General features: G+C 52.3%; 2 protein-coding genes across 5 annotated transcripts; one reads left to right on the top strand and one right to left on the bottom strand.

Annotated features, from left to right (window-relative positions):
- The first annotated feature begins 93 nt into the window (after positions 1-93).
- Positions 94-5,338, top strand: CHADL (chondroadherin like). 2 transcript variants are annotated; one of them, XM_052668002.1, is made up of 6 exons: positions 94-345; positions 1,094-1,209; positions 1,687-1,849; positions 1,927-3,591; positions 4,181-4,347; positions 4,613-5,338. In XM_052668002.1, exons 1-6 carry the CDS (start codon positions 94-96, stop codon positions 4,827-4,829), a joined length of 2,580 nt encoding a protein of 859 aa, XP_052523962.1. In that variant the 3' UTR covers positions 4,830-5,338. The 2 variants fall into 2 exon arrangements, with proteins under 2 accessions (XP_052523962.1, XP_052523964.1); XM_052668004.1 differs by having other exon boundaries at positions 118-1,209.
- Positions 5,339-6,086: 748 nt separating this feature from the next.
- L3MBTL2 (L3MBTL histone methyl-lysine binding protein 2) lies at positions 6,087-20,657 on the bottom strand. 3 transcript variants are annotated; one of them, XM_052668005.1, is made up of 17 exons: positions 20,569-20,657; positions 18,167-18,443; positions 17,805-17,938; positions 17,028-17,151; positions 16,656-16,735; positions 15,239-15,356; positions 14,329-14,463; positions 13,613-13,701; positions 12,417-12,648; positions 12,050-12,129; positions 11,457-11,561; positions 10,437-10,584; positions 9,563-9,645; positions 8,956-9,190; positions 8,138-8,203; positions 7,075-7,197; positions 6,087-6,861 (listed from the first exon to the last, which is right to left on the bottom strand). In XM_052668005.1, exons 1-17 carry the CDS (start codon positions 20,638-20,640, stop codon positions 6,752-6,754), a joined length of 2,211 nt encoding a protein of 736 aa, XP_052523965.1. In that variant the 5' UTR covers positions 20,641-20,657; the 3' UTR covers positions 6,087-6,751. The 3 variants fall into 3 exon arrangements, with proteins under 3 accessions (XP_052523965.1, XP_052523966.1, XP_052523967.1); XM_052668006.1 differs by having other exon boundaries at positions 12,050-12,126; XM_052668007.1 differs by lacking the exon at positions 8,138-8,203 and having other exon boundaries at positions 20,569-20,656.
- Between the last annotated feature and the right edge of the window lie 1,434 nt (positions 20,658-22,091).

Here is a 22,091-nt window from a genome sequence, read left to right as displayed (position 1 = left end):
TTTTTCCTCAGTTATGATTGAAGGAAAGTGTTCATCCTTGCCCCAGCCCTTACATTGGCTATACTGTACAGAGTGCCAGAAGCAGGAAAGGAAATGGACTTAGCTGAGCAGCTACCATCCATTAAGTGGGGGGGGAGGGGGGGCATGCTTGTCCTGTATGATGTAGGAGCTGCTGTTTGCTCACATGGTTTGCAGGCAATGCTTACAGAGAAGAAAGGGTTTGAAGCAGTGGATGGAAATGTGTGGTATGCTCCAGCTCTACATGCATACAGTCTCTGCTTGAATTCTGCCACCCTGTGGGCCTGTTCACGGTGCCCACAACCGAGGGAAAGGGAACACCTTCAGGTGAGCAGTGTCTGCATTACTCTGGAAAAGGTTGCCTGAAGGCTAAAAGCAAGGGATATTTTCTAAACCAAAACTCTGTATCTGAGTCAGTAAATGGAATGGAATGGAATGGAATGGAATGGAATGGAATGGAATGGAATGGAGGCTGTGATGGCAGCATTCAGCTCTGTGCTAAGGCTGGGCCCTGCCTCCTTTACTGGGTCCCCTTTTATTCCTTTGGCAACAGCTGCAAACAGAAGTGTTACTGCAAGCTGGAGGGAGCAAACAAGAAGTGAAACAGTTTGTAATTTCTAAGGTCCCAACCCTCCTGTGGCTCTGGCGTGGGATCCTTGAGCACTTGTTGCTCTGGAATGTGAAAATCAGGCTGAGGTGGGGGTGACAGCAGTGCTGCTTCAGCCTGCCTTGTGCACCAAACCCTGAAGGCAGAGTATTTATTTCGAATTTTCTAAGCGCAGCAAAGCAGCGGTGGCAGAGGGGAGGAAAAGCTCCGGCTGCGTGCAGCGATCCGGTGGTAAGGAGAGAGAGCAGGACTGGGCTCCTTGCAGGCAGAGCTAAAACATTTTGCCCCGCAGCCGGCTTCCCATCGTGCCGCCTGCAGCCGCCCAGAATCCCAGTCCCGTAAGGTGACGAGGAGGTGACGGCTGAGCCGCTGCCTCCTCCCCCCTTCCTGGCTGCTTCCAGCCAGCGCTGCTGGGAAAGGGACACAAGGCGTCCCGTTCAGCGCTTGCTTTTGCAAATACCGGTGCAGGCACGGAGAGGCGGGCGGTGTTGCAGGAGCCGAGCAGAAGCAGGACGCAACAGCTTCTCCCCCTCGTTCCTTGCCGTCTCTCGAGGACCTGGGACTCGCTGCGTGAAGCCCAAAAGGTGTGTGGAAAAGAGGGGGAGGGCAGCGCTGGTGTCCTGGGGCCGCTGCGTCGCCGGGGGGATGTGACCGCAGTGCGAGGGCGAGGAGAGCAGAGGCGGGATCGGAGTGAGAGGGTGGGCAGCACGGTGGCTCCCACGTGTTTGAGCCCCGTCGGCCCCATTGCACAACGGTGGTAGGAGCCCTCTGTGCTCCCCTTAGCCCTGGCCCCTCTCCGGTACCCTCCGATGAAGCTCGCTGTCGCTTTGCCAAAACCAACCCGCTCCTTGCTGCCGCTGAACAGAGCTGAGCATTATTCTGCACCGCGGCTGGAGGAGCTCTGGGCGCAGCGTGGCGGCTCAGAACGGCTGCTCAAAGCCAGTGGCCTCGTGTGTGCCGCAACAAGCGTCTGCCCCATCGGTTCCCACCGAAGCCCCGTACTGTTCGGGGTGAGAAAAGCATTGCTGCCTTCCTTCACCTCTTCCTCTCCTCGGCCGCAGGTGCCCCAGCATGGAGCTGCTCCTGCTGGCACTGGTGCTGGCTCTGGCACCGGGAGGGATGACTGCAGCCCGCTGCCCTGCGGTCTGCGTCTGTGACAACCTCCGTGCACACGTCCTGTGCCTCAGCCAGAACCTGACAGCCATACCTGACACCATCCCCGAGGTGGGTGAGGAACCGTTGGGCATGGGAGGGGGTGAGCCACAGCCCCGCGGTGACACGGAGCTTTGCATGACCCGCAGCTCACCAAGCAGCTGGACCTGCGGGGCAACAGCTTCAAGGTGGTAACAGCCGGAGCCTTCCTCAGCACACCCTACCTCACACGCTTGGACCTGAGCAACAGCCAGCTGGAAAGGGTGGAGGAAGGGGCCTTCCGGGGGCTGGGGCGGCTGCTTCACCTCAACCTGGCCTCCAACAGCATCGCTGTCCTCTACCAGGAAGCCCTGGACGGGCTGTCTTCCCTGCAGCAGCTCATCCTGCGGCAGAACAACCTGGAGGAAATGCAGCCGGGCGCTTTTAGCCGGCTGGAGTCCCTCACCCTCCTCGACCTGAGGGAGAACGCCTTGGTCTACCTCCCAGACATGGTCTTTCAGGGCCTGCAGAGCCTCAGGTGGCTCCGGCTGTCTCATAACGCCCTCCACGTGCTGGGCAGTGAAGCTTTCACGGCCCTGCCTGCCCTGCGCAGGCTCAGCCTGGACCACAACGAGCTGCAGGCGCTGCCCAGCGAGGCTCTGGCACGGCTGAGCGAGGCCACACGGCTGGAGCTGGGCCACAACCCCATCACCTACCTGGCCGAGGAGGCCGTGGCCATGGCCTCCCTCCAGCACCTCTCCCTGGAGCATGCGGCCCTGCAGGACGTGGCACCTGATGCCTTTTCCCGCAGCCCCCTGCTGAGGACGCTGGATCTGGCACACAACCAGCTGCAGGGGCTCCCTGCCTTGGTGGGGGCCGGGGGGCTGGTGAGGATCAGCCTGGCTGGGAACCCCCTGCTCTGCTCCTGCCTCCTGCTCCCCTTCCACCGCTGGATGGGGCGGGCAAGAGTGCAGACAGAGGGGACCTGCGTGGCCCCCGCAGCCCTCCAGGGCCGACCCCTCGACTCCCTGAGGCCCTCTGAGATGAAGTGCGGGGAGCCCCAGGTGCCCGTCCCCAATCCCACCGTGCCCTCGGTGCAGACTGGGGGAACCACGAGTGGGCCATGCCCCACGGGCTGCACCTGCTCCCCTGAATTCCACCACGCAAACTGTGAGAACAGAGGCCTGAGGAAGATCCCTCGTGGCTTCCCCACAGACACCCAGCTCCTCGACCTACGTCGAAATGCCCTGGGCATGGTGCCTGCAGGTGCCTTCCTGGGCCTGAAGGAACTGGTGTCCCTCCACCTGCAGAGCTGTGGTATCGCAGAGCTGCACTCTGGGGCACTGCGGGGTCTGCCCAGCTTGGTCTACCTCTACCTCTCTGACAACCAGCTCAGCACCTTGGTGCCCGCTGCCTTTGAGGGGGTCCCACAGCTCGCCTACCTGCACCTGGATCACAACGCCTTCACGCAGGTGCCCTCCGGTGCCTTCCAGCTCCTGCCCAACCTCTTCTCCCTCCACCTTCAGCACAATGCCATTGGGGAGCTGGCCAAAGGTGACCTGGCAGGGTTGGCGGGGCTGCGCTGGCTGAGCCTGGCTGGAAATGTCATCAGGAGCATTGGCCCTGCTGCCCTGGCTGCCACAAAGATGCTGGAGAAGCTGCACCTGGAGAGGAACTCCCTGGAGGAGGTGCCCACATCATCTTTGCAGCACCTGCCTGCCCTGACCAAACTGAAGCTGTCCCGAAACCCCATCAAGCACATCAGGGATGGTGCCTTCCTGCCGGTGGCTGGGAGCCTGCAGCACCTCTATCTGGACAACATGGGGCTGGAGCAGGTGCGTGTGAGCAGGGGACAGGCCCCTGTAGGAACCTCTACCCCCTGAAAGTCCCCAGGCTCCCAAAGCTTCGGGAGACACTCCACAGCTCAGCCAGGGGGAGAAGCTTCCTTGTGCTGGGATGGAGCTGTGTCTTGCTTTTGCCCCATCCCCAGCTGACCTGGGACAGCCTCACTCCCTGTTCATTAAAGACAGCAAATGCTGGCAGGGTACAGATCATTCCTGTAACCCTTCTTCAAACCGCTCCTTCCTCAATCCCAATTTCTCCTCTTTTGATGATCCCTCCTCTAGGACTCCTCTGCTATAACCCTGAATTTCTCCTTGTCAAGAATTTGGTGCTAACACCAATCTCATACAGACCATGCACCTCTTAGAGATCACTCTATGACCTGTACATCATCTTCTTCCCAGAAACATTGAGTAGGATCTAGTGAGTCCTAGAACACAACCCGTAGTCACTGCTGATTAGAGCTACTCTTTCATGGGTACTCCAAATTCAGGACAGGCTCTCAGCTCTCCAGAGTGGCTGTGAAGCAGAGTTTGCTCCTCTTAACAGTGATCCCCTTGCCACACTCTTGTTCCATTGCAGATTTCCCCCCGTGCCTTTGCTGGACTTGGACCCAAGATCAAAAGCCTGCATCTGGAGAGCAACAAAATGAGCAGCATTCCTAACATGAGCAACTTCACAGGGCTGGAAATCCTCAATCTGAGGGATGTGCCTTTCCACTGCGACTGCAGGCTGCTACCATTGTACAGGTGAGTGCTGTGAGGGGACACAGTCACAGGGACACTCAGAGCTGCCCAACTGGTGACATGGGTTCAGCAGGGAGGTCTAGTCCTGCAAGACACATCTGTGTGGCAAAAAGAGTGTAAGAAGAGCAGTGATGCACAGGGATGAGCAGATATTCCAAGCCCAGGCAGGTGAGGCCCTGAGCAAGAGGTTTTGCAACAATTCATACCCGCTCACATGCAGTTTTGCCTCATCTCTTGCTCCTCCTCTGATCTTCTGCCTCATTTCCAGGTGGATTGAGAAACTCAACTTGCGCACTGGGGCCACCTGCGCATCCCCTGCAGAAGCCCAGGGGCAGAAGGTGAAGTTTTCCACCACTTTTCAAAACTGTCCTGGCTGGAGAGCCAGAGGAGCCAGTGCTGACAAGTCTAAGGCTGCAAGGAAACCCAGCAAGAAGAAGAGGTCAGAAAAACCACCATCCAGAGGCTTCAGGAAAAACAAAGCTTAGGAAACGTATGTGAAGTGCTACAGGGCTGTACCTACAACACGCTCAGAGCAGTTTCCTGGGCTTGTCCTCGCTGCAGCAACACAGAGCTTGTACAGGGTATGAAGGAGAGAGCTTGGCCACAGTGGAGTGATGCTGACCTGTCCTGGCCAAGTATGACAGATGCAAGGTTTGTCTTCGCAGACCACAGAGGCACATTATCCTGTAAAGGACTTGTGTGAAAGCTTCCGCAGTGTTTGCTATGTGCTTTATCTGACGACTCCAACAGCAAAGCCATATGCTTGCTTTACCTTCACAAGCCTTCAAGAGCCGAGCAGAAAAGCTGGAATTCACAAATGTTCTTTCTCCTTGACTGCTTTCAAAGGTTCAGAAATGCTGAAACAGACTGGAAGCAGCTCTAGCATCCCATGCTGGCTCAAATCTTAGAGGAGAAAACTTAAAAATTTTCATCAGAGAAAACACTGCCTGAATTCCCAGCTGCTCCTTAGAATTAAAACAAAAGCAGATTGAAATCGTTCTCCTTTTTGCAAAGTTTGATCAGTGGTTCACCCACCCCATTCATAAGCAGCGTACCTGGCCTATTCCCTACAACAGGCCATAGGTTGGCACCACTGGGAGGGGAAGAGAGGAAACACTCTGCTTTTGCCCCAGAACAGGATCCCCCTGCAGGGGGTTTGCAGGGACACCCCCTTCCCTGCCTTCATTAACACCCCACAACAGGCTGCTTCCATAACACTTTTCTATTGGCCCTTTTTGGGCCAGAAGTTTCCTCAGAGACCCAGGGAGACATACACAGGGCAGACTGCAATGGCCCAGTTCGCCCATCAGCTTTGACACCGATCCTCCACAATTTTTTCACTCGTGTTTCACTCTCTCCAGTGTTCACTAACTAGTTTTGCCATCATTGCCATTTTATTATGATTATTTTGTCACGAAGCACTTTCCAAAGCATGAACTATTTTGGCACTGCAGGCTCTTGCCTGGAAACTGGAGAGGGGCGCGTAGCCAAGGCAGCCATTTCATGACTAAGACACTGTCCTGCACAGCTGTCATTTCCCTGCAGCATTTGACAAGGCAGATGTGCTGCAGCCACACAGGGCCTGTAGCACCACAGACAAGACAGGCACTTCCCCACCTGTACAAAGCTCACAGGAGTACTTAGAAAGCTTCTTTGTCTCTGTTGCTACTTGACCTTTCCGATTTGTTTTTCTGCTCCCCAGTTTGGGTTGCCCTAGTATTCTGGAAAACATGACACAAGCCTTTGGCTTCTTCCTTCATTTAATCCACAGGGCCTTAGGATACATATTGTTGATCAAATTTACAGTAGAACTACTAAAAAATAAAAATCTCAAACTGTGCACCATGCACACTGCAGTTCTGGGTTCCAAAGCAAGAAGTGATGGTACACAAAGAGCTCTCTTGCTCTCTTAAGAGGCATCATCATTGCTTTTCCATTTTCAGCTTTTCCACTCTTCCTCTCCTTCCCAAAGGCAGCGGCTGCACCCAGAGAGCACAGCACAGCAGCTGATTCCCTGACACGTGTGACCTGCACGCATCATCTCAAATCACATCTTTGACATCTCCAGCTGCAGCTGAGAGCCCAGATTGCCCTCTTGTGTTTTGGCAGCCTCTGTCCCCATCAGCGGTTTCTGCTCGAAAAGATGCCTTTGGGGCAGGGAGCACACTGCCAGCAGCTACCCATTCATGCTCCTCTGCAAGCCTGAGGCTTTTCTGAGTCTATTTGCTAAGGCTTAAAGTTACAGGCCTGGGGGCAATCTTCTTGCTCACCAAGAAAGCAGAGATGTGATGATGCAGGGTGGCCTGCCACAAAGAGAGAAGGCCCCTCTAAGTCTTCTACTTCTCACTGACAGGACCTTTCCCAAAGGGCCACAGATGAAGTGAGGCAACCGCAGGATGCTCCAAGATCAGTCTGTGTCCTCCTGCTTTATGCTGCTGATAGGAACAGGAAGCTCTGTGGTTTCAAACTCTGCCTCCAAGGGGTCGATGGTTTCTTCTTTCACCTGCACAGCAATGACTAGCAAAGGAAAAAGAGAAGGGGAAATCAATACAGGGAAAGCCAGTGTGGTCCACCTTCTCTCTGTCCATGCAAAGGCGAAATTAAGCCTTTATGAGCAGCAGGAACTCTTCTGAGACCCCACCCCATGCACACCAAGCACCCTACCCAACCCCCTTCCCCAGCACCAGAGAGCTGCACATTGCTACAGGGTCAAGGAATGCATTCCCTTACTCTCGTCAGGTGCTGGATCTGGCAAAGCTTTGCTGGAAGCTTTTGCTTCTCGCTTTAGCCGTGAGACGGGAGGCTTCTTGGCCGTCTGCTTGATGGTGCGGGTTTTGGCAGGTAACTTTTTTCCTTAAGAAAGAGATAACAAAGCATAGGAAAATGTGCACTTCTTTCCCCTGCTAGATCAGCACCCCAGCTCCACTGAGAAGCCACAGGCCAGGGACCAGCGCAACCAACCAGCAAACTGCACCATCATTAGCTGCCAACTGGTTACATAAAAAAAAAGGAAAGGAGCTACTGAAGAAGAACTCTACATTCATCATTTCAACATATGCTCCTCCGTGTTGTCCTTCATTAGAGATAATGGACTTCAGCATGTGCCTAAATTCCCAGGAGCTGGTCCTCTTGGAGTCCATTCAAGATTTGCTTACCTGTCTGGGTCTAGCCCTAAGAAATGGGCACGGTGGCTCCAGGGCATGGACACTGTAGCATTGCTATTTTCCATTTTAGCTGACGTTTTTACTTAGGTTCAGTGTCTGTGTACTCTTTAGATGTCCATTCCTCTCCACCCCCCGGGGAATGAACTCCTTGCCCGTCTACGCATGACTTGCCATATCTACTGCAACAACGACAGCAACGAGGACAAGGTAGAACAGTGACACGGTCCAGCCCCACTACTGGCCTCTCCAGCCATCTTAAGGCTTTCTTTCCTTCAGCACAAAGCAGCCAGGGCTGCTTTCTGGCTGCCCTCCAGCTGTGGCCAAGAAACTCCCTCTTACCACAGACATGGTGGGAAAGCAGCACACCTCACGCCTGCAAACAAGCACCATTTGTACCTCAGCCAACAGAAAAGACTGTGAGACAGAGCCTTCCCACACACGCACGGCGCTCTGCTCTTGGGTAATGGGGGCGAGTAAGAAGGATGAAGCTGAGCTGTCACACCCAGAGCTGACTGAGAGCACACACAGCAAGACGAGGCCTCTCTCTCCTGCTCTGCTCATACACAGGGTTCCTCTCACTGGGCCCAGCCTGCGAGCGAGCGGGAGGGCACTAATCAAACATCACTCACTCTTCTTTCCATAGGGTTTCTTCCTCTTCTTGGGCACCTCCTTGGCCTTCACTGGAGTTGTGAGCTCTGCCATAGAGACGAGAGGGAAACGAAAGCCAAGTCCCACAACCAGTAGGTAACTGGGATGAAGTGATATAAGCGAGAAACAAGATACACCCGTCCCCCCGAGTCAGCGCCCTCTTCCCCAGACAACCGGCTGAGGGGAAAGCAAGGCCCTAGTGCAGCTGTTGTCTGTGCTTCCACGTGAGGGCACAGGGTGACAGGCTGGGGCAGCACAGGGGAGAGAGGCCTAGTGCATGTCGGGCAGGAACAGGCAGAGAAAATGAGCTCTGTAGCTTGGATGCAAGAGGAAGTAATCTGCAGAGGTGAGGCAATGGCCTCCCTGTGACAAGGAAAGGAACAAACTCTTGAGAGGGAAACTCTTACCTTCCACAGAGTCAGAGAAATTACGAGCTAAGGGAGCGGTGCCCGAGGTGCCCCTGCTACCTGGCTAAGGCTGTAGTGTGCTTAGGAAGAGGGAGCTGTGCAGGGACAGGACCACCTGAACTCTACCCAACCTCAGCACAAGCAGCTCTCTGTCGGTGTGCAGGTGGGGACGCCGAGGGGAACCTGAGCCAACCTCAAACCTCAGGTTGTTTTCTCCTCACCACACACTCCTTCCTCTGCCAGTTGCAAGCTCGTGCGGCTGCAGAGAAGGACTTGTGGGAGCCAGCCCAGCCCAAGCTGTCAAATGGGCCAAAACGAGGAGCCGCTCACAGAGAAGGAGGGAGGACACCTTGGCCTCCAGCATTAGAAACCAGAGTCAAGTCTTCACTCACCTGGAACAACAGGCGGCTGCAGCTGGTAACCTGTCAGTTCGCACCACCCCACAGGATAGATGTCTGGAGACTCACAGTCCACCCACTGGTCATACTCGTTGTCCCAGCCATCAAAATGGATGCTGAGGAGACGGTGCACTACACGCTTCACCGTGGCCACACATATGAGCCGGGGTTCCATCAGATCCACTGCTTCCACCTTCATGCCTGCCTTGAAGCCGTGGTTTGGGCAGTCCTGAGTGCATTAAGAAGATAAAGGAAAACTCAAGGCGATTGCATCCAGACCAAAGCCATACTGGACAGCAGTTCCCTGCAACAGCTACAGGCTTGCCTACAGCAAGCAGAAAGAAAAAGCCCACTCTCAAGCCTGAACACAGGCAGAAATTGCTGACGGAGCCTGTAGGATCTCCCTCCCTCTCTCCCTGGAGACCTTCAGAAGCCATCTGGACGTGGGCCTAGGCACCCTGCTCTAGGTGTCCCTGCTCAAGCAGGTTGGAACAGATGGACGCAGAAGCCCCTTCCAGCCTCAACCACTCGACAACAGACAGAACTCTTGTGGCCTTTCTTGCTGACTACAAACACATCTCTTCTCCTGGGCAGCACTCACTGTGTTGAAGAGCCGTGCCGGAACAGATCTTGATTTTGTCATTTCCAGGTAACTTTCCCAGTTGAAAGTCTTTGCATCTTGGCCTGAAGGAGGAAAAAGAGGTCAGAGAAAAAACACAACCACTGGGCAGATCAGCTGAGAGAAAAGGCAAGAGAGAAGCACAGTAGCTACCTCCAAAGCGTGTAAATCTGATTTGGACATACTCTTAGAGTACAGATTCCACGGCAGTCCAGCACCTCCCTCCAGTGGGAAGAGAGAAAAGATGCAACACCCACGTCAATCGTATATCAGACCACAGAAATAGGTGAGGAGAAACAATCAAGAAGGGATTTGATCGCACATCCAAAGCAAACCACTACAAGCAATCTTTATCCCACCCACAGCAACATCAAGGGAAGACAGAATAGCACTACACAAAATGCTGCAACACAAATTCAGAGTAGGCCTGTTTGGGCATGGCCAGGTGAGGCAGTAAAATCCACTCTTAGAGGGATGGTATATCAGACTCGATTTATCTGTGCAACAAGAGGTGGCTCCTGCCATTTCTAGTGGTCCGAGTCACAGAGCAATAGCTCCAGTTATCACTTCCCAGCGTTGTTATCCTTTACACCGCTGGTTATTCACTGGAGTTGTACACCTGTCCCCATGATCCTTCAGGTGCTAAACTAACAGTGATGCCCTCTGGAGACGTTGCTTCATTTCACCAAGACTCGGTACTGAGTGAGAGCTTTTCCTCCAGTCAGCTAGATCTCAAAAACCAGGAAGGGTGGAACTCAGAGGTTTTGATTCATCTCAATCTGCCACCTCCCAGAAAAGCCCAGTCCAGCAGATTCTGCGCACAGATTTTTGCCACAGGCCAGAATCCAAATCTCACCTTTTGGAGGGGTCAGATCAATGTTGTTCTTCTGACAGAAGTTGGCAGGGAAGATGGCATGTGAGGAAGCATGATAGCAGAACCAGTCAGAGCCATCATCAGATGTGGCTCCATCAATGCTGATCATGAGATATCCATCCAGGAGCACCTAAGATAGGAGGGAAAGGCAAAAGTGCTCTAAAGTCTCTCCTTTCAAAACATCTCACAGCACCCACAGCTGAACCACCATTGCCACTAGACAGTGAAATGCAGTATTTTTTAGTATATTTTAGTATATTTTCACAGATTTTAGTATATGCTCCAGGATCCACAGAAGCTTCTCCTGATACGTCAGCCAGCATAAGCTAATCCTCAGAGCAGCAACTGCTGCAGGACTGGAACTGACACTATCAGTTTTATGATCAGGGCTCCGCCATAAAGGTTGGGAGCTCTGCTGTCCCCCCCAAAACCAGATCCTACTGGCAGCCCAGAGCCCCCTCTACACTGCACACACTGTGAGTTTGTTACTGGGCTGAAGGGAAGGTCACCCAATCCAGCTGTAGGCAGCTACTGACAGCAGTGAGACTCCTTTCATAACGCCCATTGCAGCTAATTAGGACTGACAAAATGTTGTAAGCACAACTGCCCCCAGCCTCTCAGCATTCTGAAGAGCTGCCTAAAGGGATATTTTCCAGTCAAAAGTTTTTTGGATCCCCCCTGCCAGACCCCAGGTATCACAGCCTTCTGCCTGGGGTTCTGTTACAGCAGTTCCCTTCTTGAGGGAAATCCCAAGGAAACCCTGCTTTGGGAGATGCAGAGCACCCTCGTGAGGAAACCTGGAGGAGCAATTTACTTTCCAGTACCAGCCCAGAACACACCCTCCATATCCTAGCTGCCCACCTTTCTCTTGATAGCTCCACTTTACAGCTCTCCTGTCTCCCAGGCAAAATTCTACCCAGTCCTATCCATTTGCAAAGACCTCAGGAAAGGCTGGAATGTCTCAGACAAAGCCAGAAGACCTCTTCCCCACCCAAAACTTACCTTGCAAACAGTGGCCACACAAATGTTGCCCAGATTCAGAGGATCAATGGCCTCCAGTTTCATGCCTTCCTCAAACCAACCACCTTCAGCATATACAGCACGAACCTACAGGAGAGCCCACAACACCAGGTACTGTCAGGAGTGTGGGACAGCCCCATCCTGACACCAACTGCCCCAGATGCAAACTGGATTAACACAAGAAGGGAGGGGAAATAAAGAACTAAAATACAGTGTAAAGAGGCAGACAGCACAATACTGCCCTTATGCCAGCAAGTTGCTGCCAAGACTCAGGCCAGACCGAGCATCTGGCTATTGCTCTGCAGCAGTCTCCTTCTGATCTCAGGCCCCACCTGTTTACTCCTACTCAAAACTCTGAGCATCTGCTCACTCCTCAATCTGATGCCATCTTTTAGTCTTCCTGCCTTATTATTCTGACTTTCCCCTGCCTCGACACCCCAAATACTTCACTGTCCTATAGCTGAAAGGGGAACAGACCAATCACCCTGAACTGCCCACAAAGCAACATATACTCAAGGAAGTGGCATCACTGCTCCCTGCGTTGTAGCCATGGCAGAAAGCAAGGCCTGTCCTACCTTCTTAAACAGGTAGGGAACAGCATCGCAGTAAATCTTCCGGAAGGTGGGGTGGTTTGCCATGTCACTGCGCTTTTCTTCTGCAAGGAATGGGGGAAAAAAAACACTAAAGAAGTGAGAAACCTGCAGCAAATGCAGCAAGAAAACATGCTGGCTATCAGTTATCTGTGAGAACTCAAAAGCTAAACAAGATCAGATCAGACGAATAAAAACACATCAATCCTTTTACATCTTCCTCTAACAGGCTGTGATACAGAGCTCATACAAAAACAAATGCCTGATCTGCCACCACGATGGGACTGGTGTTAACAGTAGAGCCGGGCAGCAAAGGCAAACCAAAAGATGCCTGTGGGAGCCTGATCCCTACCTGTCTTCTTCATGCTGTGGCCCACTCTCCGTGACCAGCCCACAGGATGGATGAGGGGACTCCACATGTGGCACCAGAAGTCATCATCGCTGTCACCATCTTCATAGAGGAGTCTCAGTCTACCCCCGATGACAGTGTCCACCACTGCCATGCGTGTCTGGGACACGTGGTTCTTATCCACCACCTCCACCCGCATGCCCTGCCGGAACGGGTACTTCATGCTCTCTGCCATCTGGCAACAACAAGAAGAGGTGAGGCGATTGCACACAGTGCCTTCCTTCCCCAGAGACTTCAAAGAAACCTCTTTCCCCTTCACACACACTCTGCTCAGCTCATTTCACTGCCCAAAGCCGCCCAAATCTCTGGCAAGTGTTGCATGGGGCTGAATTCACCAGAGGCACAGGGAGCTGCCAGCCCCACAACATGACAGCATGGCTGGGCACATCCACCTTAAATCTCCCTTGGTCCTGTGGCTTTACAACAGGTACCGCAGACCAGGAGCCGTGCTTAGCCAGCATGTGGAATATTATGGAAGGTGAGAAAAACATCACTTCTCTGTTCAGCAGGAACTGAATGGGGAGTTGCGTGCCTTTTTCAGCCCTAAAAGAGGCCATAAAGGTTTCCAGGGTGGGAACAGAGAGGTACAGCTTCCCAAAGGATAATAGGATTTTCAGTAGACTTCAAGAGGTCAGGTCCTTATTTTCGCTATCTACTGTGACCAAAGGTTGAGCAACATGATAAACCACCTGCCAACTCTACCTCCAACACTGGAGTTATGCTACAGACAGACCCAGTGAGTCACTGGCTGCCTTCTGATGGACTATTTGGAGACCTGCAGCTTGTTGATAACAGCCTATCTGTACTCACCTGCAAATACCCAAAGGCACTTATAGAACACCTGACTTTCTGGCACTGGAGATCTCAGAGTGCTATAGAATTACTCAGAGCACTCTCAATGGACTCTGACACTTCAGTCAGCCTAAACTGAATGCCCATCTTTGAAGGGAAGGTGCTCCCCATTTCTGCTCATCAGGTGGGAGTGGAATGCTGGGAGAAGAAACACACAGACCACATCTGCCTGCCTCCAACACCTGCCATAGCGTGAGCTCTCTGCTGTGTTCCAGGAACAAGCAGCAAAAACCATCTCAGCTTCCTGAGAAGCAATAAAGGAAGCACCGCCTTCACCAAGGCCTCACCTTGATGTGGAAATCCACCGGGATGGTCCTGGCTCCCACCAATTTTTTCATGAGGTAGCTTCTCCAGTCAGTGTACTTGGCATGGATAGCTAGACATGCATAAGGGAAAAAGCAACTCTTTATGACCAAAGGACTGTGCTACACCCTTCCTCTTCGGTGAGGAGAGTTCATCTGTACGAGAAGGCTTTCACACTCCAACGCTCTGCTCTCAGACAGACTCTACTCTGCAGCTCACCCTCACGATGGCCTGTGAGGGATCACCACCACAGAAGGGACTGCGCCAAGCTGACATCCAGCTCCACCCATCTGGATGTGGAAGTGGTATTACAGGGAACATGTAAGTCCTACCAAACAAAGCCACTTGCCAGAATCTTGCTAAACTAGCCTCCTTCTCCTAACTGCTAGCTGAGCAAGAACTGGAGCCAGTGCGTTGCTCAGAAACAGCATCCAAGATGAACCTCCAAAAACTAAACATAGTTTCTGTGAAGGTCAGAAGGAAGAAGGACTACATTCATTAGGATCCCTTCACAGATGTGACACAGCAGCTCGGCACCCAGCAGCCCCCTGGGTCAGCCACAGGGAGATGCAGGGTGAACAACCCCAACTGTCACAGCAGAGCACAAGTAGAGCTGTGGGTAGGAGTGCCCATCCCACCGTACCATGCATAACCAAAGGCAGCCAAGCCAGTGTTCTGGTCTCTCTTGTCCCACACTCACTTTGTGGTGGCACCAGGATCTTGCTGTTGATGGCACACCAGCCGATGGGATGAATATCCACTGTGCCTAAATTGCACCAGAAGTCATGGCCATCATCATTCTCAAAGCCCTCATATCGCAGAAGGGCCCTGTATCCTGTCAGGATAGAGAAGACAACCAGAGAAAGGCATCAGGGACATAATTTCTCTTCTCTGTCTTGGGTACTACAGCTTTATTCCCTACAACAAGGAATTCAGAACTCCGCACAGGTTATCAGAGCTTCTCCAACCATTATGGAGGTGGAACAGTCCTTGCAAAGGACCCAGCAACCAGAAAAGGAATCAGATGCTGTTTTCCTCCCTCTTCTATACCACGGTATTTCCTGCTCCAAAATCCCTCAGCAATTTCTTTCTATCAAGAAAGGTTGAGGAAACTGGACCTGCTTAGCTTGGAGAAGAGAAGGCTCTGGAGGGACCTCATTTTGGCCTTCCAGTTCTTGAAGGGAGCTTATGAATGGGAGGGGGAACGGCTGTTTACAAGGACAGGCAGTGATAGGACAAGGGGGAATGGTTTTAAACTGAAACAGGAGGTTTAGGTTAGATATTAGGGGGAAGTTTTTCACTCAGAGGGTGGTGATGCACTGGAACAGGTTGCCCAAGGAGGCTGTGGATGCCCCATCCCTGGAGGCATTCAAGGCCAGGCTGGATGTGGCTCTGGGCAGCCTGGTCTGCTGGTTGGAGACCCTGCATGTAGCAGGGGGTTGAAACTCAATGACCACTGTGGTCCTTTTCAACCCAGGCCATTCTATGATTCCATGAATTGCTGAGCTCCAAAGAGCTGATGCTTTACATGACCAGCTCTGTTCTTCTCACTCAAGTTTCCCCCAGCAGTCAGCTGTGCCTGGCTGTTGGCATTTGCACTGCAGGCATACCTACAGTCTGGATGACCGATGCAATCCAGTACACTCGGCTGGGGAGCACAGCATCACTGTTCAGCACCTCCACTTTCATACCTTTCACCACGTCATCCCACTGATCAAAGAGCGGCACCTAAAGAATACAGGCAGCCACAATTTAAAAGGGACATTGGCAGTCTGAGCACTTTCACCTTTGACAAAAGATTTGCATGCTTTATCCCTCCTGTACCTGCCAGCTGCAACCAAACTGTGACCAACGTTTCATTGGGGTGTTTATAGAAGATCCCAAGAGGTAGAAAAGTATTCTTTCATTGCTGGCTGTTCTGCCATCTCAAATTAGGAGAGCTGCTCTGAAAGTAATGCCTCCTACTTTATTCCTTGGCCCACAGTGACATAGCAGCAGAGGCTGTACCTTCCTGCCAACATTCCATCCCATTCTGTTGCCATGTGACAGAGGGCAGCAGAGGGGCAGTTTGACAAAATATCATCTGACATGGAAGTGTGGATGAAGCCAAGGTGTGTCACTGAATTCCTCCATGTGGAAAAAACTGCACCCACTGACATTCATTGATGATTGCTGAACAGTTGCAGAGAGTAAACAGTGGATGTGAGCATAGTGAGGTGTGGGTACTGCATTGCAGCACAGGAGACAGCAATGTGAAAGACAAGCTAGGTCCCAGATAGCCATGTATTGCTGCCACACCACAAAATGAAGACTGTCTCCATCAGCTCATCTTTACGATTCAGCTAATGGTGGTGACCAGGTTTTATAGGGCTTTATAGTTGAGAATTTGCTCTACCAAATACTGTTCTTGTGCTCTTTGCATCTTTTGTAGTTTCCATGGAACTAAGAGGCATTACTTTTCAGGGTGACCTATCTTGCTGCCATTCTATGGTATGAAAATCCCAAATCATCAATAAAATTGCCATCATCTTCCTGATCTATACTCAAAAAAAACCCAATTTTGTTAATACTAATCACAGATCAAATTATTTTAACAGAGAGAGAATATAGCTGCTGCTATCCTTCCATTTTTTCTGCCTTGGCTCCTTGGCTCACAGGGCTTGCCAATCGCTGTCAGAGGAGCAGTTGATGGAGGAACAGTTATTGTTCCTCCTTGCACATCACTGCGTGTGGTACTTACCCACAGAAACCACAGAGGCAGCTGGGAACTGTCTGCCATCCAACCCAGTCAAACCCACCCCAGTAAAGACACATCACCACTGGCAGTACTCCTCTGCTTCCACCCTTGAAATTAAAGGTTCCCCCCATGGAACTCCCTCCCACTCTTGGCTGTGAGAAACCCCAGCTCCCTTCCTCACAAACAGTGCTCAAACAGGCCTCTCCCCAGGCCTCTCTCCACTCACCACCACAGAGCCCAGTGCATGCAACGTGTACCACGCACACTGTGAGGCACAGCAAAGAACTCACGTGTTTGAAGCAGCTGACTGGAGCTGCCTTGAAGCCATGTTCCTGCAGGTACTTTCCCCAGTCAAAGCCCAGGACTAGCGCTAGAAACAGACAACAGAAGAAAGTAAGGCAAAGAGCTTTATCTAAAAGCACACAGTACTCAATTACCTCCAGGCTACAACATGCCACCACGCCACCCAGTGAGCAGGGACTCTGTATTCGAGTGCTTTTTCCCTGAAGGGCAGCTAGATCCCATCAGTGGTGTCACTTGCTCTTGAGAAATGGGAGTTTTGGGGCCACCTCTGGGGCTCCAGCATCTCTGGAGAAATCAGTGAAGCATCTCGCGGTCACGCCTCCTAAAGATGCACCTCCTCATGACCTGCCTACACTCACCATCCTGGCCTGTCAGCGTCCCATCTGCCAGCTGCCCTGTGCCCTGTGAATGGAGGAAGGCCCCGATCTTGGCAGACCAGGCTGCCTTGTGCAGGACTTTGGCTTTCTTCGTTGGCGGCTTCCCCTACAAAAGAAGGAACATTAGTGGAATAGGAAGAAAGAGAAGCTTGCAACTGGCCAGCAGGAGATGCACATCTCTCCAGAGACGATTTTCAGGTTACTATAGTGCTCTCAGGAACTAGAAGATATAACAAATAAAATATAACTAGGTCCTTCCCCAGCTTCTAAGAAACAACACCTCTCAACTGGGATGCTTTTCCCTGGGGGCTTGTATAATCAATAGATATCAAGATGTTATAATCACAATATAATCAAGAGAGTTAGGCAGAGCAGACAACCATAACAAAAAGAGAATAAGTGGAAGAGCTTACCCTTCGGCTGGGCTCACCACAAAACACCAAGAGAGGTGATCACCAGAAGAGACCCTTCCCCACTGGCAGCCAGCTCTTAAATAGGTCTAGGAGGAGTGGAGCCTGGCTCCACCCCTTCCGGCAGCACAGGTGAATTGCCTTCAGCTGTGCTCCTCTGGCTGACTCATGGCTCGCCTCAGGTGATCCATCAGAGGCTGTGACTCAGCAGTTCCCATACAGGGCTTCATCGGAAATAAGAAACCACTGGTAAGAGCAACCTGAGACCTCACTAGACAGCAAAAATCCATTCCTGTACACAGGGGCATTCTGCTCTATCCCCGGGGAAGGAGGATGGGTTTTGACTCACCTGCAGTCTGGCCAGGATGCTGGCCTTCTTGGAGTTTGAGGAGTAACTTCTGGAGCAGGAGACACTGCAGAAACGTTTGGTCTTAGAGAAGAAAGCTTCCCTGGTTCCCACAATCCCACACATCTCGCACACAGCTGAGAGGAAAAGCACAGAAACATGAGCAGTTAGCAGGGTCTATGCTTTACAAGTGACAGATCTAAGCCCAGGCAATCCCCACTGCACATAGCGGGTCCCCCATGTAATCCAGAACCTGCAGTCTCAGTCCAGTTCTGCTCCCAGAGCATACTCAGAAGGAAATCACACACCCTTTGCTTTCCACCAGCCCTCATTCCTTCCATCACACACACCAGAATGGGCACTACCTGGCTCAGAGCCACTGTCTTCTGTAATCCGGCCCGTGGGTGGCTGGTGCACAGGGGAGAGTGGAAGATCCCCAAGTTCCCGATCTGCCACCTCATCATCACTAGATTCTTCCAGACAGGAGCTGCTGTCACTGCCCATGCTGCTGTTGTAGCTCCGGATGCTGTCATAGCCTCCAAAGATGTCCAAGTCATCCTCTTCCTCCTCTTCCTCCTCCTCCTCACCTTCCTCCTCCACCCTCTCCAAAGATGAAGGTGTGTTGCTAATGGAAGACACCATCTAACAAAAGAAACTGACAGCTTCAAAACAGACATTTTATGCCAAACATTCACAAGCTTGCCTTCACTGCTGGGAGACCTTCAGGACCACAGAGAAGCCTTGGACTGTGCAAGAAATCCATGCAACAATCTCAAATTCAGGAGTTTAAAGAATCACAGAACGGCCTGGGTTGAAAAGGACCACAGTGATCATCGAGTTTCAACCCCCTGCTATGTGCAGGGTCTCCAACCAGCAGACCAGGCTGCCCAGAGCCACATCCAGCCTGGCCTTGAATGCCTCCAGGGATGGGGCATCCACAGCCTCCTTGGGCAACCTGTTCCAGTGCATCACCACCCTCTGAGTGAAAAACTTCCCCCTAATATCTAACCTAAACCTCCCGTTTTCACTTTAAAACCATTCCCCCTTGTCCTTTCACTATCCACCCTCATAAACAGTTGTTCTCCATCCTGTTTGTACAGTCCTTTCAAATATGGAGGCCACAATGATGTCCCCCCCGAGCCTTCTCTTCTCCAAGCTAAACAAGTCCAGTTCCATCAACTTCTCTTATAGAAGAGGTGCTCCAGCCCTCTCATCATCTTAGTGGCCCTCCTCTGGACCTGCTCCAGGATCTCCATGTCCTTCCTGTACTGGGGGCCCCAGGCCTGGACGCAGTACTGCAGATGAGGCCTCACAAGAGCTGAGTAGAGGGGGACAACCACCTCCCTGTTCCTCCTGGCCACCCCTTCTTTAATGCAGCCCAGAACACAGTTGGCCTACCGGGCTGCAAGCGCACACTGCTGGCTCATGTCCAGCTTCTCATCCATCAGGACCCCTATGTCCTTCTCTGCAGGGCTGCTCTTAAAGGGTTCTTCTCCTAGTTTGTATAAATACGTGGGATTACCCCGGCCCAAGTGCAGCACCCTGCACTTGGCCTTGCTCCTCCTGCAACAAGTTCCCTTAGAGGAAGACTGTATGCTGTACGTTGCTTCCCAAGAGGAAAAAACACAGCCATGGAGCTGCAGTGACATAAAGTTTGAGGAATGTGGGATGAATGCAGGGAACTTCACAGGCACACTGACAAAGACGGAAAGAGCCCGCGTCCTTCCAGGCACTGTCTCTTTCAACAACTGCACAGCAGTGCAGACACCATCATCAAAGCCACTGTGAGCTTCCCATAGAGTACCAAGTTACACGCTCTGGCCACCAAAACTAACAAAACATCAGATTTTAGGATATACTACTTTTCTTCTCTGGAAGAGTGGTCGGGCACTGGAATGGGCTGCCCAGGGAAGTGGTGGAGTCACTGACCCTGGAGGTGTTCAAGGAACGTTTGCATTTTGTGTTGAGGGACATGGTTTAGTAAGTACTATTGGTGACAGGTGGATGGTTGGACTGGATAATCCTGAAGGCCTTTTCCAACCTTGGTGTTTCTGTGATCAGCTGGCCAACTTTTTTCAGATTTGAGTTTATATCCTTTGGAAACTGCAAAAACCAGAGCTGACCTCAGTTCAGAAGCTGTCTCAACAGGTCACCTTTTATTCAAGAGCCTTTCCCTACAACCACGTCTCTGCATCCGATCACACCTGGCATCCAGGCAGGGTCACATCCTGAGCTGTTACCGTGAGAGCAGAGAGACGGGAACGGAAGGAAAGGAGCCGACCACAAAAGCCTCAAGCTAAGAATAAGGGCAAAACAACCTGAGAAAAGGTGTTAGGAATTCGCAAGACAGCAGCAAGAAGGCAGCATCAACACAGCGAGCACTGTAAGGGGAGGCACTAGGAACTGTGCAGCTCAGCCCCTTCTGTGCTCGCACCTCCCTTCAGATCGCAGGAAGCAAAGAACTTCGGACCGCTGCTCCGGAACCAAAAGGGCCTGAAAGCAGAGACGCGCTACCGAGCGGGAACACCCGCAGTGCCCCCGTCTCTTCCCCACCCCCACGGCCCGCTGAAGCCACACCGGACGCCACACGGGGAGGCGGACCGCCCGCAAACAGCCGTTACACGGCCAACACAGCCCGCACCGCGCGCCTCCCGCGGGACACGAGGCGGCCCGGGCCCCGCAGCCTGTGCTGTGGGGCTTTGCACAGCGCTCCGCTGTCGGAGCAGGAGGCCTCTGGCGGCGCCGTCCCGACCCCACCGCCGCTCACCTCCCCCTGCTGTTGCTGCTCCTGCTCCATGGCTCCCAGGACGCTAGCCCGCCTCACGCGCGTGGAGCGCATCCCCCCAGCAGCCGCGCACCTGATTGGCCGCAGATGGAAGAAAAGAAGCCAATCAGCGAAGAGCTTGTTCCCCCTGCGCTCCCCGCGGGGCACGACGGGAGGCGTAGTTCGATTTCCGCTAGAAGGCGGAAGAGCGTGGCGCCTTACGGCGGCCGCACCGTTCCATGTTTCCCGCCTTCCAAAGAGCAGCTGTTGATTCAACCTCAGCTTGCAGTCATTTCATGCAAAGCCAGCTTCCCTCCCCCCCACCGTAGAAAAGTACCGTGGTCTTAGTTGACCCACTAGCAACATCCCTCATCCCAGCTCCCAGTTAAGCGTAGGCAGGAAGCACTGTCTCTTCATATCTCTAGCATTTGTTGTCTTCCATGCCAAACTTTGGTTTATCAACTTCAATGTGTTGGCACAGTAGATAGAAAAAAAAAGAAAGAAAGAAAGAAAGAAAAAAAAGTATTTCTACACTGCTAAGACCCAGCGGTGAGTCATCTAAACAACAAGGGATGGCTGATAGGGAGGGGGAGGAATTGCTACCCTCTACTCTGCCCTTGTGAGACTGTTTGGAGTACTGTGTGCAAGCCTGGGGCCCCCAGTACAGGAAGAACTGCTGGAGCAGGTCCAGAGGAGGGCCACGCCGATGCTTGGAGGGCTGAAGCACTGAAAACTGCAACAAGTATGTAAATGCTCCATCCCCACATCCAGCTCTCCTACATTTGTCATAGAAACACAGAATTATTGGAGTTGGAAGGGACCTTTAAAGCTCATCTAGTCCAACTCCCCAGCAGTGAACAGGAATTACAGCTCGATCAGGTTGCTCAGAGGCCTGTTCAGCTCCTTCCCATACTGATACTGCTGTCCACCAAATCCTGCAGTGGGAAACATAGGATTACTTTGTAGTTGATTCCCTGGCTGGTTCTCTCAGGGGGAGATTCAATGGACCTATCTGTGGTCGTCATGACTGGGAGCTCCCTTCTTTAACATCCATTACCATCTCAAGACCACTGTACAAGTCGGTGACCCACGGGCTCACCAAACAATTTTTTGACCAAACAGCATCGGAATGGTTAGCAGTGAATGTATAGCAGGAAAAAAAAAGGCAACTATTAATCTCAAGTTAAGTACCCTGAGCCAATACTTACCTTCTTAACATCTACCTGATACCTAAGTCACCTAGATTGCTTTCTGCGACCCCACTGCCTGTGTAAGAAATTTCTTCCTAGATCCTGGCAGTAAATGTGATGTCTTCCTGGCAGTAGGCATCCCCACTGGGTATTGGTTCTCCTGCCGTCAAAGAGAATGGGAAGAGATGGGAAATACCCCTCATTAATGTAACACAGCTCAGTGTATGTGCATCAACCCCATTCCAAGTTCTGCACCTTCCCTCGCTACAGAAAATCCCCAGAGAGTGCAGGACTGTGCCTTCAAACAGGAGGCAGCTCCTCTAAGATGTCCACGAT

The sequence above is a fragment of the Tympanuchus pallidicinctus genome, unplaced genomic scaffold (assembly GCF_026119805.1).
Source record: "Tympanuchus pallidicinctus isolate F22 unplaced genomic scaffold, pur_lepc_1.0 scaffold8, whole genome shotgun sequence".
Taxonomy (NCBI): Eukaryota; Metazoa; Chordata; class Aves; order Galliformes; family Phasianidae; genus Tympanuchus; species Tympanuchus pallidicinctus.
This window is presented reverse-complemented; position numbering and strand designations above follow the sequence as displayed.

Excerpts from the sequence above, each read along its gene's own strand:
- L3MBTL2 (XM_052668005.1), bottom strand. The coding sequence starts at position 20,640 with ATGCGCTCCACGCGCGTGAGGCGGGCTAGCGTCCTGGGAGCCATGGAG. Across the intron at positions 14,464-15,238 it reads ATCGGTCATCCAGACTGTAG|GATACAGGGCCCTTCTGCGA; the intron begins GTATGCCTGCAG and ends CTATCCTGACAG. Across the intron at positions 13,702-14,328 it reads GATCCTGGTGCCACCACAAA|CTATCCATGCCAAGTACACT; the intron begins GTGAGTGTGGGA and ends ATGCATGTCTAG.
- CHADL (XM_052668002.1), top strand. The coding sequence starts at position 94 with ATGGACTTAGCTGAGCAGCTACCATCCATTAAGTGGGGGGGGAGGGGG. Across the intron at positions 1,210-1,686 it reads CGCTGCGTGAAGCCCAAAAG|GTGCCCCAGCATGGAGCTGC; the intron begins GTGTGTGGAAAA and ends CCTCGGCCGCAG. Across the intron at positions 3,592-4,180 it reads ACAACATGGGGCTGGAGCAG|ATTTCCCCCCGTGCCTTTGC; the intron begins GTGCGTGTGAGC and ends GTTCCATTGCAG.